Source organism: Schistocerca gregaria, chromosome 7, assembly GCF_023897955.1.
Source record: "Schistocerca gregaria isolate iqSchGreg1 chromosome 7, iqSchGreg1.2, whole genome shotgun sequence".
Classification (NCBI taxonomy): domain Eukaryota; kingdom Metazoa; phylum Arthropoda; class Insecta; order Orthoptera; family Acrididae; genus Schistocerca; species Schistocerca gregaria.
In genome coordinates this window covers 422,637,759-422,655,186 of record NC_064926.1, presented here as the reverse complement: position 1 = coordinate 422,655,186, position 17,428 = coordinate 422,637,759, and the positions used below count along the sequence as shown (strand labels likewise).

Genomic DNA, 17,428 nt, shown 5'->3' with positions numbered 1-17,428 from the left:
TTGTGCGGTATTTGCGATGTGTGCAACTGCTTTGTTTTGCTTGCTGCTGCGCTATGGCGCGGTTCTTCGAGTAGCGCTAACAGTCCGCTCTGCGTGTGTTGCAGCGTGGACAGGAACCAGCTGCGCGAGCGCGAGCGGCAGGCGCGCGCCCAGATGTCGCAGCAGCAGAGCGACAGGGAGGCGGACATCAGCGCGCCTCTGTTCGGGGCTCCCGTCAAGGTGAGTACAGCCGCACAGCACAGCACAGCGCAGCGCCGCGTTTTTGCCTCGCCTCGAGGTCGGCCTACCTTCGTGACGGTAGCCGGCGCGGCGGCAGGCGCACTGCGGGGCTTCCAGCTCTCTCTCTCTCTCTCTCTCTCTCTCTCTCTCTCTCTCTACCGGCTACTGTATAGTGCATTGCGGAGGGTGCCAGCGTTATTTCCTGCCGTATTTATTGAAAGGGGGGGGGGGGGAGATTGACTCGCGCTGCGTGCCCCATAGCTGATTTAAATTTGTTACCATCTGATACTAAAGGTCCAAAGTAATCCGCCACAGGGCCCCACTCAGTGTAACTTTATAAAGTTTTTAGCTATTACAAAAATTACGTAAAAAGATGCAGTTCTCTATAGTCAAAACATTGCTCTTAGTTTTAATTTAGGTAAGGGTTACGCTAATTATTAAAAGGGCGAAATTTTCGCGTTCCGGAAAGAGCTTATGTAGTTAAGGGGGCGCACGAAATGTGTTACCATTTTGTTTTTGAATATAAACTCTGTCAATACAATCTGAAAGGAACATATACTACAATGAAGAGCCGTCCATGGAGATTTGTTCTAACTCAGCACAGGCTCAATATGTCCACCATTTCGTTTCCTAACTTCCTTCAAACGAACACTGAAGTTAGTGATTACCCTACGGCACATGTCTTCCGTAATTTCACTGCAAGGTTGAAGAATAAGTCTTCTGAGCTCCATGACATCACGTGGCCGTTTCGGGAAAAAAATTTTCCTTTAGGTACCCCCAAAGAAAAAGGTCTGGACTATTGGGGGGGGGGGGGGGGGCAATTTTGTCCGTCATTGAAGCGACCTGGAAACCTGAGTGAAATGATCGGCTTGTCGAAATGTTCGTGTAAAAACTCCCAACACAGTGTTTTCAATATGTGGCCTTGCTCCGTCTTGCATGAACCACTGCGTGTTGAAGGGCAAGGCAGTAGCAAGAAGCTGTGGAATGAAGCTATTGCGAAGCATGCTCAAATAACGCTCGCTGTTCACAGTTTCTTCAAAGAAAAAGGGTCAAATAAGTCTGTGACTGGAAATTGCTGCCCACGCTGTAATCGTCGGAGCATAATGTTGTCGTTCATGAAGCACTTGTGGGTTTCCAGTGGCCCAAAAGCTTACATTTTGTTTGTTAACCACACCGTCGAAATGAAAATGCGCCTCGTCAGGAAACCAAACGTTGTTGAGGGTTTCTTCCGTATCCTCCGCCCACTGAGCAAACCGTAGTCTCTGCTGCTTGTGTTCTTCAGTGAGCTTCTGTGCACAGGCCATCTTGTATGGGTACATATGGAGGTCACTTTTAAGAATACGTTGAATGGAGCGTCTGGATATTCCCAGTTGCACCGCTGCCTTTCTACACGATTCACCGGGATTTCTCTGTACAGCAACTCGTACCGCTTGAATATTCTCCGGCGAACAAACACGTTTAGGCCGAGTCGCTTCGCTTCCAATACTGTTCCTTCCTGTACAAATTTATCGTACAACCTGTGGATGGTCTTCTTGCAAGGGACCCATCGTGTGTTAAACTGTTGTCGAAAGCGCCCTCTGGGTCACAACAAGGCTTTTCGTTTCATGAAAAACTAACGCAATTGCCGATCATTGCTGTGTCGTCAGTCTTGCACTTTCAGCCATTGCTACTTACTAGTATCCTAGCGTCAGTATCGTGAATTACACGTCATTTCGTAGCTCATTTGTTCTTCCTAGCTCTGCTGGTACTGCTGTAGAGATCCCAGCGGGATATCTAATGTGCGCCGTAAATTGTGAAAGAAACAATTGGTAACATATTTCGTGCGCTACCCTATACTTCTTTACACATCCAAAGGTAGTTCACAAAATACCACACACATCATCGTAAGTGAAAAAGGAAAAAAATTAAAAACACTGTACACAAATTCCCCTCCTCCCGCGCTACTCTCTCTCTCTCTCTCTCTCTCTCTCTCTCTCTCTCTCTCTCTCTGTGTCTGTGTGTGTGCGTGTGCGTGTGCGTGCGTGCGTGCGTGCGTGTGTGTGTGTGTGTGTGTGTGTGTGTGTGTGTGTGTGTGTGTGTGTGTGTGTGTGTAATAACATCTTCCTTGAAAAAGTATTAACGTAGTAAAATACTTCTATTTCTCTGGTTACTAAAATACAAGGTGTCCCAGAAGCAGGGCTACGACAGGTACGATGATTAGAAGCAAACTAACCGCAGTAAACATCGGCTCTAAAACGCACACCTGAAGAGTTATGAGCACCTTTTCAGTAGAAGGTGTGTTTCATAGTAGCGAAGGAGAGCAGGTGCTCATAGCTCTAAAGGCATGCATTTTATAGTTTGTGTTTGCTAGACTTTTTTGCTTCGAATGGTGGTTTGTCAGATCCCAGAATACTGACCACTCGGCTTAGGACGGCGTTCGTATTGCTGGGCAACAGATTTCCCCTAAGTTATGTTCCCAGTTGCATTTCTGATTTATGAACTCCGGAAAAATTTTGCTGTTGTAAATTTGCCAAGATTTAACTTGTGAAGAGTGTGAAGTTTAAAGTGCCTATCGCCTACACAGATCACCAAAAATTTTCAAGTTTACATGTGGTCTAGAAATATGTATGGTGTTCCAAAATTTGTTTTGCAGGAGATAGGTTACTTAGTAGAGCATCTTGAAAAAGAACGCAGATCTGGAAATTTAACATATGGATATAAGATTAGTTCCAAGATTTGTATTAATTACAAATATCCCGCTTCAAGGTACGGTACGTAATGGTATGTTGCACAACACATGTATCCAGAACGTTTTTCGCATCGCCTCTGTGACTCACATACCATTTTCGTCAGATTGCAACAACAATCAGGTACATTCGTAACTGGGAGGGTTTACCGTTGCCCCACGGGCGTGCGCAGGGTTTGTCTGTGTGAGAACATGCGTTGCAGATACGTTGTGTTAAACGAACAACAGATTCGCCTCATTGATCGCACAGACCAGAGCTGTTCGTCGTTGCTGGGTGCTTTCTGTCAAGCGGGAGACAGATATCCGATCTTCGAACTTAGTTTACATCCAAACTACACATTTCCAGACATTCGTTCCTTATCAAGACGTTATCTACTTAGTATCCTCTGCAACCCACAGAAGCCTGTAACAGGAACTGCGAAACACCCAGTAGAGGTAGGATTCTGTAATGGACTAATGAGAACAGGCACAACAAATTGTTATAAGATGTACCGCGCTTCTCAGAACCCTTTCACGAAATCTATGGCTTGCAGTCACATTCCCAACTATTCCCATTTCATGTTTCTTCGTATTGCCCATAGATACTTCCCATGATGTTACGTGCTCAAGATGATCAAACTAATCTTGTACTTAAGTGTTACATACTTGAGATGAAAAAGTAGTGGCCGTCAAGATTCAGAGAGCTTCCATTCATTACACAGAGTGGAAGTTTTGTTGGTCTTACTGCATTTCTTTATGATCGTCCAACGGGTATTCTCTCTCTCTCTCTCTCTCTCTCTCTCTGCCATATTTGGCATCAAAAACAGCCTCACAGGATTATAAAACCAGGCTAGCAATGGCATGTTATAAGAAGCAGTATAAGCACGACATTTAGTTAATTTCTCCCTTCAAATCTTCGAGTCTCATCCTCTGTGGTGCCGAAACGTGGACACTGAGAAAGATGAAAGAATGGAGGCTTTTGAAATGTTTAAGTGGCGAAAGATGAAAAGTGTAGGAAGTGATGATTTCGATGGATAAAGTTAAACATGAACAAGTACCGAGAAGAGTGGGAGAGAAAAGACAATTATTTTTAATAATAGAAAGGGGGAAAATGTACTGGATCGGACACACACGAAGAGAGGAGGAGGGGGGGGGGGGGTTATGAAAACAGTCATAAAGGGATATGTGGAAGATAAGGAGGGAGATATCGCAGGTCCTGGATTATGTGATGGACGACAGCACATACATCATTAAGAAGAATTAAAATGATCACCGGAAATGGACAAAGGCCCTGTTAATGTAGCAAAAAATGCGCTGGTAGTGATGGTGACCTTGCGTGTATTGTGAATGCTTTTTAAACACAAAATGACATACATTTTGTTAAAGGACAAAAATGTGAAAAAGTAAAAGTCGTCGCTCTTGTCTGACAGCCAGGCTTAAGGTTGAGGAGATGACTGCCGTCTAGTAGCGGTGTTGCCAGCTGTCAGCGTCGCGATTGGTAACGGTAGATTTGCGAAGCAGCCGTAGTGAGCTGGCTGTCAGATTTCTTTTCTGGTCATACAGACTAAAGCTACGATAAATTATTAAAAAAAACATTGTGGTTCGATGCAATTTTGCCCTGTCCTATACATCCGAAAAACAGCCGCAGTATTCTCAAGCCATCATTAATAAAATAACGTATTACTTATATTGATCGCAGTTGATAACAGAGCTCCTTAAACCTTTAGCGATTTCTGGAGTTGCTCTGTGCCATTGATCGGCGGAAGCAGTGGAAACTCGTTAAAATCAGAGCAATGTATGTCAGTTGACGGGACACGTTCGCAAGTGAACAGTTGTGCGAAAAGAACGGAGTAAACAAAAACATGCGTAACTGAAATATAGTCTGGAAAGTGACTTGACGTCGTATAGTCTCTCCGACTTTCGCCTTACGAATAATAAATTGGCGGATAGTGTTGTAAGGAGCTTGTCAGACTGTTGTAATTTGCTATTTTAATGTAATTTACATTTCGAACATGTATCGCTGTCCAGATTTTGACAGTCTTCGAAAAAGAGGAAGCTATGTCGTCCAGGCAGTGAACACTTAGCATCGCGAATTCTGTCTGTTAAATTCCCGTTTCGTGATTAGCGATCTAATCTAAGAAGGCGAGGCACACTGTCCTGTTCGGAAGAGATGCTATTCGCATACGATGATACGCGACCACAGTCAGTTTCTAATGGCAAAACAGCGGTTTCTAAATTTTTCTGTGTTATTGAGGCCGCTTACTGCAGAACATGGTGTATTTCAGTGTTCTCAAGGTTCACATGCCTGTTGTTTTGATCTACAATAGCTCTTTTGCCACTTTACTAAAGGGCATCTGAACAGAAACCATAAAACTGCGCCCAAAACGCGCTTGACAGCGTCTCAGCATGGCATTTAAAGGACTTGGATTACGTGATCGTAGATTACTTTACCTTCACTTCATTTCACACTCCTTCGTAATGCAGTTAAACTTCTGTAATACTCCACGTCTGGCTCCAAAGCATTCTGTCGTCCAGAACGAGATTTTCACTCTGCAGCGAAGTGTGCGCTGATATGAAGCTTCCTGGCAGATTAAAACTGTGTGACGGACAGAGACTGGAACTCGGGACCTTTGCCGGTCCCGAGTTCGAGTTTCGGTCCGGCACACAGTTTTAATCTGCCAGGAAGTTTCATTCTATCGTCGTTTGAACCGCGGCACGAACAGTTGCAAATGCACATAGTAGTGGTTACCGGTCGAAGGGGGAGGAAAAGTTTTCCGAAACGTCCGCTTAAGAAATATTCCTAGCGTTCTCTCGTTCGTTTTTAGGCTCACTGCTGTCGATTGATCTGTAAACGGCAGGAACGACAAATTGTTGCAACGGATGAGCTGTAATTTCAATATTTCGTCGAAATAAGCAAAAAGAAAAAAAAGCTGTTGGCGGCAGTTGACTGGAAAGAGTAACAGTGATGTTTAGAAGTAACCATCTGGAGAGACCTAAAGTGGAAAAAATGGAAATGAAGTCCGATGCCGGTGACGCGCACCACCGTACTAGGCAAGACCCTAATGGCCTAATGCAGGTGGTTTGCCTTTGCCTTCCTCCGACATGAATTATACAGTAGCCAGGCTGAGATTCGTTCGAAGAACTTAAAGGAAATGTTGACTCATCGTCATAAGGTTTGTGATTAGAGAACAAATGTAGCAAGCACATAAAGAGCGGCGTCTTGCTTCACGGGATCGTTTAGTGAGTGCGAGAACATTGCGGAGATGTTCAACAAATTCCGGTGGCAAAGGCTACAAAAAAGGCGTTGTGCATCGCGGAAAACACGAAACGAGTGCTTACGTTCCGAGAAATGAGGCAGTATATTTCTTTCTCGCTTATACAGGGCAGTTATAATTAAACTGCTACCTGTGTCAGTGTACACGGAAAACTCCTTGGGATGTGAGAATCCAACGTGGTCGAAACGATGTTCAGAAAGTGCGCTGCAGGATTTGCGTTGTTGGTAGTGTTACATGACTTGCCGTTGGGCGGCGGCACTGGTATGGCGACGTAGGATCTCTTCGCTGTGCGTTACATTTGCTGATAGTCAACAAGGTGAGCTGGGCTTCACACGCAAAGGTGTTTCATCGAACAGTGGGCAATAGTGCTGTTGCTCTTCGCGGTTATTGATGCATTAAAGAATTGGGAGAGGCTGTCTTTCGCATGGAAGTTTTACAAGTTGGAATTAACTGGCGATTTGTGAATTGCTTCTGGTAAAGGCCGACGGCAAAATGTGCCACAAATTTAAGTTCGTGTTGCCATGGTAAGAATGCTGGACGCGTTGTACGCTCTTTAAGCAGTGCACGAGTGTGCAACAACGGATGAACATTCCATGGTCCACCGTTGGAAAAATACTGCCAACAGTTGCGAAGTGGTATCTCTGGTTCGGTTTCAGGCTGTTGATGACGCAGATGGTCGACATATTGACGAACGTTTGTAACCTGGATCTTAAACATTCACACAGTTAACAAATGTTATCCTCGCATATGGAAACTAAAATGTGTTTGTTTCGATGGTTTGCAGAAGTTTCCACAGAGTTACGTTGTCCTCCGATCACACGTTGTTCATCGAGCCCCTCTCAAGTAGCGGATTTTAGCCGCTCTTTACCTTTTTCGGAATGAACCGCAAGAACCTCCTCCGACATACGTTTTGCGAAATGACCACGGGAGGAAAACAGAGAAATTAAAGATTGTATGGAGCTCTATCGAAAATCATTCTTCCCACGAGTTGTTTGCTAGCAAAAAATGGGAAAGAGGAAAAGATATTGGTAGCAGAAGTACCCGCCACCATGCGCCTTAAGGTGGTTCCTGAAGTATAGATGTGCAGGTGCATGTCTAATGTTACTTCTAAAGCAATTCCAAGATAGCAAGAGAATCTCCCAACAGTACAGTGGCTTCGCTTCAGAATAGAGGGACGGTACGCGTTTTAACGCTGAAACCAGGTGGCACAAGGCAGAAATATATCGCCTGTCGAGGATTCTCGCGTGCACGCACAGATGGAACGTGGAATGCGTAATGCGTGAGGTCGGTCGCATTGCTGCGTGGGTGGCCGAAAGCGTAGGCTGCAAGGCTGCGGGTGGACGCTACTCGCTTGTCGGTCGATGGCTGCGGCTGCTAGCGCGACGTGGCCCAAGGTTTAATGCGCTGCGTATTAATAAATAGTGATGCATCAATTTAGGCCTCTCTTCTACCAGTCTCCACTGTGTCATTGTCTGCACAAGAACTGTACGAACGGGAGACAGTCGACTGGTTATCTGGCTACAACGTCTGTTGCGTTCTGGAAAGTATCGTCCTTGGACAACGGCAAGGAAATGCAGAAAGAAATTTACATAATTTCTAATTCATGTTGTGAGTGGCACCGTTCTTGAAGCGTGACAACATCTAAGGTAATGCCTGTAAAAAGAGATATCCTGATAGTGTGTTATTACAACATTAGTGGTAAACATCTTGAGCACATCACATCGTGTAAGTATTCAGAGCAATATTAAGAAGCAATATGAAATAAAACCATCATGTCAAATCGGTGAAGGCGTCTTAGACACATTTTTGTTGGATGGGTCCTGTGAAAGTGCGTGCGGTGCCTCTAAAGGAAACAGCGTGCAAGACGCTAGTGCGAAAAATTTTTGAACAGTGTTCCAGCGTTGCCGGCCGTTGTGGCGGTGCGGTTCTAGGCGCTTCAGTCTGGAACCGCGTTACCGCTACAGCCGCAGGTTCGAATCCTGCCTCGGGCATGGATGTGTGTGATGTCCTTACGTTAGTTAGGTTCAAGTAGTTCTAAGTTCTAGGGGACTAATGACCACAGCAGTTTAGTCCCATAGTGCTCCGAGCCATTTGAACCATTTGTTCCAGCGTTTATAGACATTGTTGAGTAGTGAGAGAAAACATATGCAATATCAGAGGCGCTCTGCTAGGGCAGTAAACAGGACCGTATAGCTAATAGAAAAGTGCAACACACTGTTCGGGAACTTAAATGGGATTATATGGAGAAAAACGAAGTAGACATATACACACTCCGTATTCTCTCGTTCCATACGCAAATGGGAAAGAGAGAAAAAGTCAAGAATATTGGTACAAGCGCCCCCCGCCATCCACTGTGAAGTTCCTTCCTAAGTATATGTGTAAATATAGATGTATAATGGCAACCTCTGGCACGGCAGACCTTTTAGTGGTTTCACTTAAATGATAGAGTTGTGATGGACGGACACATCTAAAGGCGTAAAAGAAGACAAATTTTTAACGTCTGCCAAAATAGCAACGGGCGGAGATGACACCTTCAAGCGGAAATGAACTGTTGAAAATTACACTTAAGTCCCAGAAGGTGTACCTCCGTTCACCTTCGATTAGGCCTTGTACTTTTATGCAGGTCTTCAGTGATGCGCACGAACATCTTGTGCCTTTCGGTCAGTATTCGGCAGCTTTTTTTGGTAGACAGTCCTCTTTAACCCGGAGGCCAGCTGTATGACACATTTGTATGTTTAGTGTCATTAACATACAAACAATTCGCTACATGGTCAATCTCAAAGTTTTTTATTGGTACTTAACCGGTTCATATTTTGCTCCTGTCCACTAAGAATAGAAAAGCGATCCTCTACCAGCATACAATCATTGAAAAATTGTAATGAAAAGTGGCAGTAAACGATTTTGCGATTATGAGACAGAAACAGTTAATCAGTATGTCCGAAAACGACAGAAATGTTGCTAGAAAAATTATACCACAGAACGGGGCCTATCAGATATTGTACGCAGTTTATCTATAGTTTTGCGTGCTGTGAGGGAGCATCCCCAAGGCTGTGGCTAAGCCATGTCTCCGCAATATTCTTCTTCTTCTTCTTCTTTTTTCAGGAGTGCTAGTTCTGCAAGGTTCGCAGGAGTGTTTCTGTAAATTTTGGAAGGTAGGAGACGAGGTACTGGCAGAAGTAAAGCTCTGAGGACGGAGCTTGAGTCGTGCGTGCTAGAGTAGCTCAGTTGGTAGATCACTTAGCCGCGAAAGGCAAAGGTCCCAAGTTCGAGTCTTTGTTCGGCACACAGTTTTAATCTGTCAGGAAGTTTCATATCAGCCCACACTCCGCTGCAGAGTGAAAATCACATTCTAGAAGGATATCTTTCTAGTTGAAAATGGTTAAGGACAGAGTTAGCTGCAACTCGCGTTTCTCTCAAGGACTGGATACTTTCGTATTAGTAATACAGCGCATTCCGTATAATACGGATTGAGTTGTCAGTCATAATATAGGAGAACGGAAGTAGTGGACACACTGGTGAGAAGAATGAGAACCATAAGTAAAATTACTTTTTTATTTCTGTAACTATGGTTCTCAAACAGGGTCATGCTGCATTAATCTCGGTTGGCCCCCCAGACCCCTTGTGCAGAGACTAGGCGTTGTGGGTGCACAACGAGATTGTCGCGTTTCTTCGCCGTCCCTGCAGCGCCCGCGGGCAAGTAGGTCAGCTACGGTGGTGGCGCCGGCGCCGCGGAAACACAGGCGCTCCTTTGTGTGGGCCTGCCGCCTCTTCACGTGTCCTCTGTTAACCAAGCGCCGCAACCACGTAATCACACTAACCATTAAAATATGTACGTGTTCAACACACGGGTGCACTGTTCTATATTACTGACCTGAAGGATTACATATGCATACATGCCGCTGTGAAGTGCGTGGTGGAGGCTGCGTAATATCGTACCGCAAATAAGGGTTTCTTCCCGTTCCAATCGCGTATGGAGCCAAGGACGAGGATGCTTAAATTCTCTGTTCCTGCTCTAACTGATCTGATCTAATCTTGTCTTCTCCTTCCCTGCGGGAGTAATGTACATGGGACCGAAAAAATTATCTCTGTTGTATACCTAGTACTGATTCTTGACAGTTTGTAATTAGGCTTTCCCATAATAATTGGCGCCTTGTTAGTATTCCAAATCAGATTTCTCATTATTTCCGTGAAATTCTCCCGTGAGTGAACCAGTGATGTTACCATTCATACCTCCCGTGTTTCTACACACACTCATTAATACAATTTGAACAGTAAGAGTCCCAACACCCTTCATAAGTACACTGGATATTAGTTACACATTTGTCAAATACCTGTAATCCAAGATAAGTCTACGTCCTCCATACCATGAAATGCTCAAGCCAGTCTATATATATATATATATAATCATAGTACTCTCCTTAATAATCGTTTAGTGCCGAGCCATCGTCGTCCTTTCCTTACGTTTCTGGGTGTCATATGAGAAAAGCGAAATTTGGGTTTTGCGTGGTTAATTTTTAGGAAGTTCACTTGTTGAATATTACATCAAAAGTCTTCACCGCGCTGCGAGAGTATCCTTGCTGCCTCTCAGCTATTCCCAAAAGTTCCACTATCATTGTAACAGTACTTCACCATCCCTCCGTTTCGTTCCCATTATCATCCATCGCTTTTATTCACAGATCGTTTCCGTGACCCAATTATCAGACTGCGCTACGGTATTGCCCCATTACTGAGTGTACTGAGATAGCCCTAATAATTACAGCCCCGTTGTGTCAGCCAAGGAAGACGAGACTGTTGTATTCCTGCCGTCCGCCGTTCGGCAGTAGGTTTAAAGGGTATTTCCGCTGACTGCTTAACCACGTATGGACGGCGACCAGCTGTCGAGGCATTCTACAGCGGTCATCCACCCTTGTGCTGTCGTGAATGTCCGTTTCCGCTACTATAGAAGCCACGGATGAGTGCGGCATGCATATCTTTAACTTTCACATTATAATATTAAATTTAAACACCATCTTCGCCAAGAAATCTTACTGCGGATTATCGCATATAATCTACTTTGCACTACGATGTAATTTTAACGCTAGCTCAAAGAGTAACTTAAATGCCGACAGTACAAATGAATTTCTTTGAGGATAGGCACGTTAGCACCCAGATCAGAACACACTTACTTGTAAAGCGGTGCGGAGGCGTAGAGCGGTAAAAATGCCTTTCTGTAGAGTAATAATGTGGCCGAAGAAGGAAGGCAGGATGCCGTTGTTTGTAGTTCAAACGCTACCACCTGCTTTGTCGCAGTCTCGCTGCAAAGGCCGTTGAAGATGCTCGCCTAAACGCTCGTGCATAACATCACTTCGCTAGCACTCGTACGTTTTTCATTTGTTTGTCGCCGCATTACCTAAAGAGACAATCACATCATGAAATCAGACGTTGCGGGTTTCAACGGCGTGAGGCAATTAAGAGTTCGAAAGGAAAAAGACGCTGCAGGTAGTGTGTACAAAAATAAATTTTAGTAGTGTAATATTTAATTTACATTCGACACGAAGGAAGGTACTAATTACAAAACACACAAATTGGCGATGATATGCAGTTGTTAAAATATTACGTTGGTTCGCAAGGTAAGGGATTTCAGGCAGTCTGCGCATAAACGAATGCTAATAGTGTGCTATTGTAATGAATCTAAAGTGCTATGAGAGACTCACGTGTAACTACAGAACAGTTCAAGACAGGTTTTGTGCTATTCATGACACTGAACGGACGTCATGAGCGTTTACAGTGCTACAAATAGTATCCTTTGGGTGTCGTCAGGATGTATGTGATAGTTAAAAGAACGTTTGGGCTGTGCAACGTGACACCAGTTACTGCCAATAGTGACCTTGGTACTTGTTAGTTACGTCGCAGATCACGAGGTTGTAACAAGGCTGCTCGCGCCCGGATGGCCCGTACGCAAGTATATCTATGCGAGAGGGTCCGCCTGACGCAATGTGTTGTTTACAAGCGTAGACGCAGCACCGTGTTTTCGTCGGGCCCAGACCAACTGCGTGTCGTTGGTGAAAATAGCCAACTGCGTCCTAAAGCACTCCTTCACGTAATTTCTTTCCTCCTTAATTCAGCTGCCTCCAGAAGCCGCGCAGAGTACGTTAAATTGGGCACAGTAGCGCAGTGGGTCACGGTATTGTCAACGTCCTCATTACATTGCAGATGGAGGGACTTCCTAATCTTCCGTAAATTACACGATTGGGGGGTTGTTCTGTAAGGAGATTAAGTCTTGCCGGAGGGGGAGAGATCTGTAGTGCTAGGTAGCAGCGAATTTAGTTCTTCAAATGTAAATCGGATAATTATTTTTAAGGATGCCGTTTTGCTTGTGGCTGTAGAAGTTTTTATTCTGCTGTCGCAGATTCGACGTGATGAGTTTCGAACAAATATTCGATGTCATGTCGACGCATACATATAACTTACGAGTAACTGTACCCTTCTAGGAGCTTCAGTCTGGAACCGCGCGACTGCTACAGTCGCAGGTTCGAATCCTGCCTCGGGCATGGATGTGTGTGATGTCCTTAGTTTAGTCAGGTTGAAGTAGTTCTAAGTTCTAGGGGACTGATGACCTCAGACGTTAAGTTCCATAGTGCTTAGAGCCATTTGAACCCTTCCAACTTAATAGCAATAATTTTTATCCCTGGCACACGTAACGTAACACGAACTTCGGCTTTTCACATGCCGATAGAAGTAACTGTGACATTACAAAAGACAGGGGATGGTCAAATGTATGGAAATACAATAAACGTAATACTTTGTCGTTTTGCTGTGGTTGTTCCTTCGCGTTTGCACTTCACGATTTCATCGCCAACAGCTCGAGAAGGTTTGAAATGTCGCAGATGAATTTATTGCTCAGATGACATCTAATGGTTCAGTTCTAGATCACTGAGCTCTCTTGACGGAACCATTCTGCTGTTAACTGCTTCTTTACTGAAGTACTCCCCTCCTATATACTGGCGGGTCCGCCTTTCGTAACGTAGTGGTCAGTGCCGCACTGCATAGGGGTGCTTGGACACTTCCCATCAGATAGTGTACATCGTCATCAGTAGAGAAAAGTGTGTGTCACTAACAGTGAATTGCTTTGCGTCGTACCTTTACATTAACAGGAAATGTGGCTAATTTTCTGTCGCGAAACCTCGCACTCGTAAGCGCAAAAAGGAAATAGTCACATTTTTTTATGCCAAAGAAGAGCAATCTCTTTGAATAGGTTTCTAGGATTGTGGTGGCTTTGGAGTAGTGCAGACGAAATTACACACATACGACGACATCTGGCCCGTAGAACTCCAGAGATCTTTCCTTCAAAATAGTACGGATTGAATGAACATGCTGTGTATTTTCATGTCTTAACTGTATCTGTGCTGTACAATATTTTACATTTTGGGGGGGAAGGCAGGTGTAATTGAAGCCGGTGATGATTGGAGGGCAGTAGTTGGTAAACTACTGACAATGAATCTCTCCGCAAGAAGGAGATAGAATCGCTTAAAGTGTGTCTAATAGAAGTGGAGTCGTTCGTCACATTACTGTAATGAAATTTGCCGCATACGACACTAAAACTGGTCGCAACTAGGCTACGCCTCAATGAATGTGCGTAAGGTGTGGTGTCGCGACAAGTGTATTATACCGGTGAAATTTTGTATTTTGACTAACTTTTTTAGCGGACTTCTATCGGAATGTAAGAGACTTAACACATTCCATTGTATTGTTCCACGCTGCCGCAGTTCTTTTGTGATACAGAGTAACATTTTGTCCTGTGCAGCATTCTTTTCAATAAGTGGCGTAAATAATTCCAAATGATGTGTTAGCTCGCAGCAGAGAATAATAATTTGCGAAGCCACGTCGTGATGCAGTGATAATTAAAGGCTTCAAAAGAATGTTCAGTGGTTTACACACTGGTCGTGTTTCATTCAAAAAGCGTGTTTAACCGGGCATAGAAAATTAGAGTTAATTGCAGCAACCACCACGTGACTTCCTAATACGCTGTCAGAATTACCCTGTCTGTACCGTAACGGGGTAGTCTGTGGTTCGGTCAATTATGATCTAAATCGGAGCAAAATCATTTCAGCTAGTATTGTCTCGCGCAGTTTGTTACGCGATTGGGTATTGGTGCTAATGCGGGATATGTGGTCTTGTGTTGTTACGGCATTATGTGGAAAGATTGGAATCGATTTGCCTGTTCACAGACTGAACTTGGACCGTTATCATGCATGTCGCGCCGTTCCAGCAAAACTTTCCTAAGTTTTCGGTTCTGTGTTCATTACAGTTTTGACTCTGCCCGCGACGGAATAGTGCTAGAATTTACGACGTTAATTTTAAATGGCTCGGGTGGTTTTTAAGAAATCCTGTTATACTTACCGATGTAGTTTTCTTAAAGGCATTGAACACTCAAACCAAATTGGGATAAATATCAAGACTGAAATCACTTAGCGGTTCCGCGATAATTTGTTTTCTTAAAATACAAACATCCATATTAACAGTCGATAGGTGCTTATATTTTCTGCCAATGTACCAAAATCAGAATTATTCGTGCCATATTCCTTACCCTTTTTGTTATTACCTGCAAAGTCACTCTTAGTCTGAAAAGTCTATTATTCTCATTTACTGCTTACTTAGAAAGGTAGCTGTGCTATATTTTTTACCGAAGTCGTCGTGTATCTGTCAGTACTCAGTCTCGCTCGACGTAACCGTGGACACACATTTGCTTCTACCTGGTGATTCTAGTTCCCACTCGCGCACCAATCATTACTGCTGAATTGAAAATGTGACATTCACATGCGCACATCATTCATCGTCCAGTAATGCAGTGTTTCATTGGCTTTTAGTTGAGTATCAACGTAAGGGAAATGAAGTTAACTTCACGAGCAGCGGGCACCTGTGTGAATTCACTGAAGAAATGAATTTAGGCTTACATAGGCAATTATTACTCGTAGGCGCTGAACGTTTTTGCGCGTTTAACTATTATGATAACGTGACAGCACCAATTTTGCCGATTCATCGGTTGTCGTTTGCTGCGATATGTACACCGGGAAATATTTACTGCCGCTCTTACAGTGTCAGAGCACAATTAAAATTTGAGCTACCTCATTTTATTTCACTGTCCGTAGGCAGTCTACAGAATACAGTCTAAAAATATTAGAACATGTTGATACTTGTTACGTTTCACAATTAACAGTTGTTTCTTGTGTTATTAGGCGGCTGTTTCTCGATCCACGTATTGGCACACGTTTTGGTAGATAAACAGTAGTAGATAAATGAGCTTTGAGTTCCGTCTAGGTCCAGTGAACATCTGATTCAGTCGATGACTGTGGTCATTTATATGATCTTTATTGAATTTTAAGTAAGTAGCATTTATTTCCCGTAACAAAACCTGTACGTGGCAGTCATTGTGACCACCATAAGTAAGATATAACTGCGTAAGGAAGTTTTTTCTAAGGAGAAACATCCTTGTAAGGACTGCTGCTCCGTACACAATGAAGTTATCTACGCTCTAGAAGGTTAATTTTTCCAGTTTACAATTGCAGCTGCATGGGACATTATGGGTAGCTAAACGCGTGATGTCAAACATACATCTCCCCTCAATTTTCAGCAACAGCGCAGTGAGCAGTAGTCGTAGTGCTTGTTAAAAGTATTAGTAAACTTCCGAAAATTTATTTTCGGAAAAGTAATTATCTAAATCTGTGAAGTGTGCATTTGGAAGATTTCTCACGCAGAGGATGTTTTCTGTTTAGGAATAGACTGTCTTAAGGGGAGGTTATGTTGGCCACTCATTCATTGATGTGAAGAATTGTTTTCGAAGTTTGCAGAAGATATTTATAAAAGTAATGAACTTTTATTGATACCGAATGAAACAATAAGTGCACTGGTAAGCAGTCCACAACGAGCTTCGAAGATTTTAACCTCCATTGGGTGGCTGTATGTCGCTTAATATGGCGTTATGGACTGTATGTGTTGTATTTAGGATTTTGGAGTAACATGTGGCACTGTCTGTCAGAGAAAAAGTGTACTATTTCAGAGCGTGATTCGTAGTTTGTGGAGACCTTTCGCTAATGGATGAACTAAAATGTAAATATAAAAGTAAAATAACTAAAATAAAATAACTTTTGTAGAGAATAAGGGAATAAAGATGTTGTTCAGAAACTAATAACTGTCACAGGTTTCTCCAAAGCCTTAACATAAAACGTATATGTAATATTAATCCACGTAAGTCCTCTTTATGATTGAGGTTTAAATCTTCGAAAGGCGTTGTAGAAACAAATGACTGGTAGCAGCATATTTATTGTTTCATTCAAGTAACGAAATAAAGTTGAATGGGGAAGGCGTGATACTTACAACATGTATGAGAACCAATAGTCGCCATAGACGTAGCACGTCAGTATTCCGTCTGCCGCGATTGATGATACACAGAATGGAGAAAAACAGCCCAATTGCCACTTCAAAACGTGTACTTTAACATCAGTATCACGTGGTTGACTGCAGTAATTAAAGATAACATGTAACTAACAAGGGGAGCTCCCCATCGCACCCCCCTCAGATTTAGTTATAAGTTTGCGCAGTGGATAGGCCTTGAACAGCTGAACACAGATCAATCGAGAAAACAGGAAGTTGTGTGGAACTATGAAAAAAAGCAAAATATACAAACTGAGTAATCCATGCGCAAAATAAGCAACATCAAGGACAGTGTGAGCTCAGGAGCGCCGTGGTTCCGTGGTTAGCGTGAGCAGCTGCGGAGTGAGAGGTCCTTGGTTCAAGTCTTCCTTCAAGTGAATGGTTTAATTTTGTATTTTCAGACAATTATCAAAGTTCAGGCACTCACACATAATCAACTACGCTCTCCAAAATTCGAGGACATGTTCAGATTTGCTTGGACGTGTGCATTATTTGACGGTCTACACACGGAAAAATTTGAAAACGTTAAAAACATATGTTTTGACAGAGCACAGGGAAAACTGTGCGACTGTGAGACTGTTGCATTCATTTGTTGCAGTTTATGTGACTAACTCTTATGTTTTCATCACTTCTTTGGGAGTGATCAGCACATCCACAATCTAGATCGGGCAAGGTAGAAGAATCTTTTTACCCATTTGCCAAGTGTAAAAGTTAGGTGGGTCGACAATATATTCCTGTCATGTGACGCACATGCGGTCACCAGTGTCGTATAGAATATAACAGACGTGTTTTCCTGTGGACTAATCGGTTGACCTATGAC

The 17,428-nt window shown here is 43.4% G+C and overlaps 1 protein-coding gene across 6 annotated transcripts in view; it reads left to right on the top strand.

The window, feature by feature from the left end:
- LOC126282160 (AF4/FMR2 family member lilli-like) overlaps nucleotides 1–17,428 on the top strand; it is an 896,885-nt gene that overhangs the window by 590,370 nt on the left and 289,087 nt on the right. For all 6 annotated transcript variants that reach the window (XM_049981677.1, XM_049981681.1, XM_049981679.1 and 3 more), the window contains one exon: nucleotides 105–219. In XM_049981677.1, coding sequence (XP_049837634.1) covers nucleotides 105–219 — 115 coding nt within the window. The remainder of the gene's footprint in view (nucleotides 1–104; nucleotides 220–17,428) is intronic.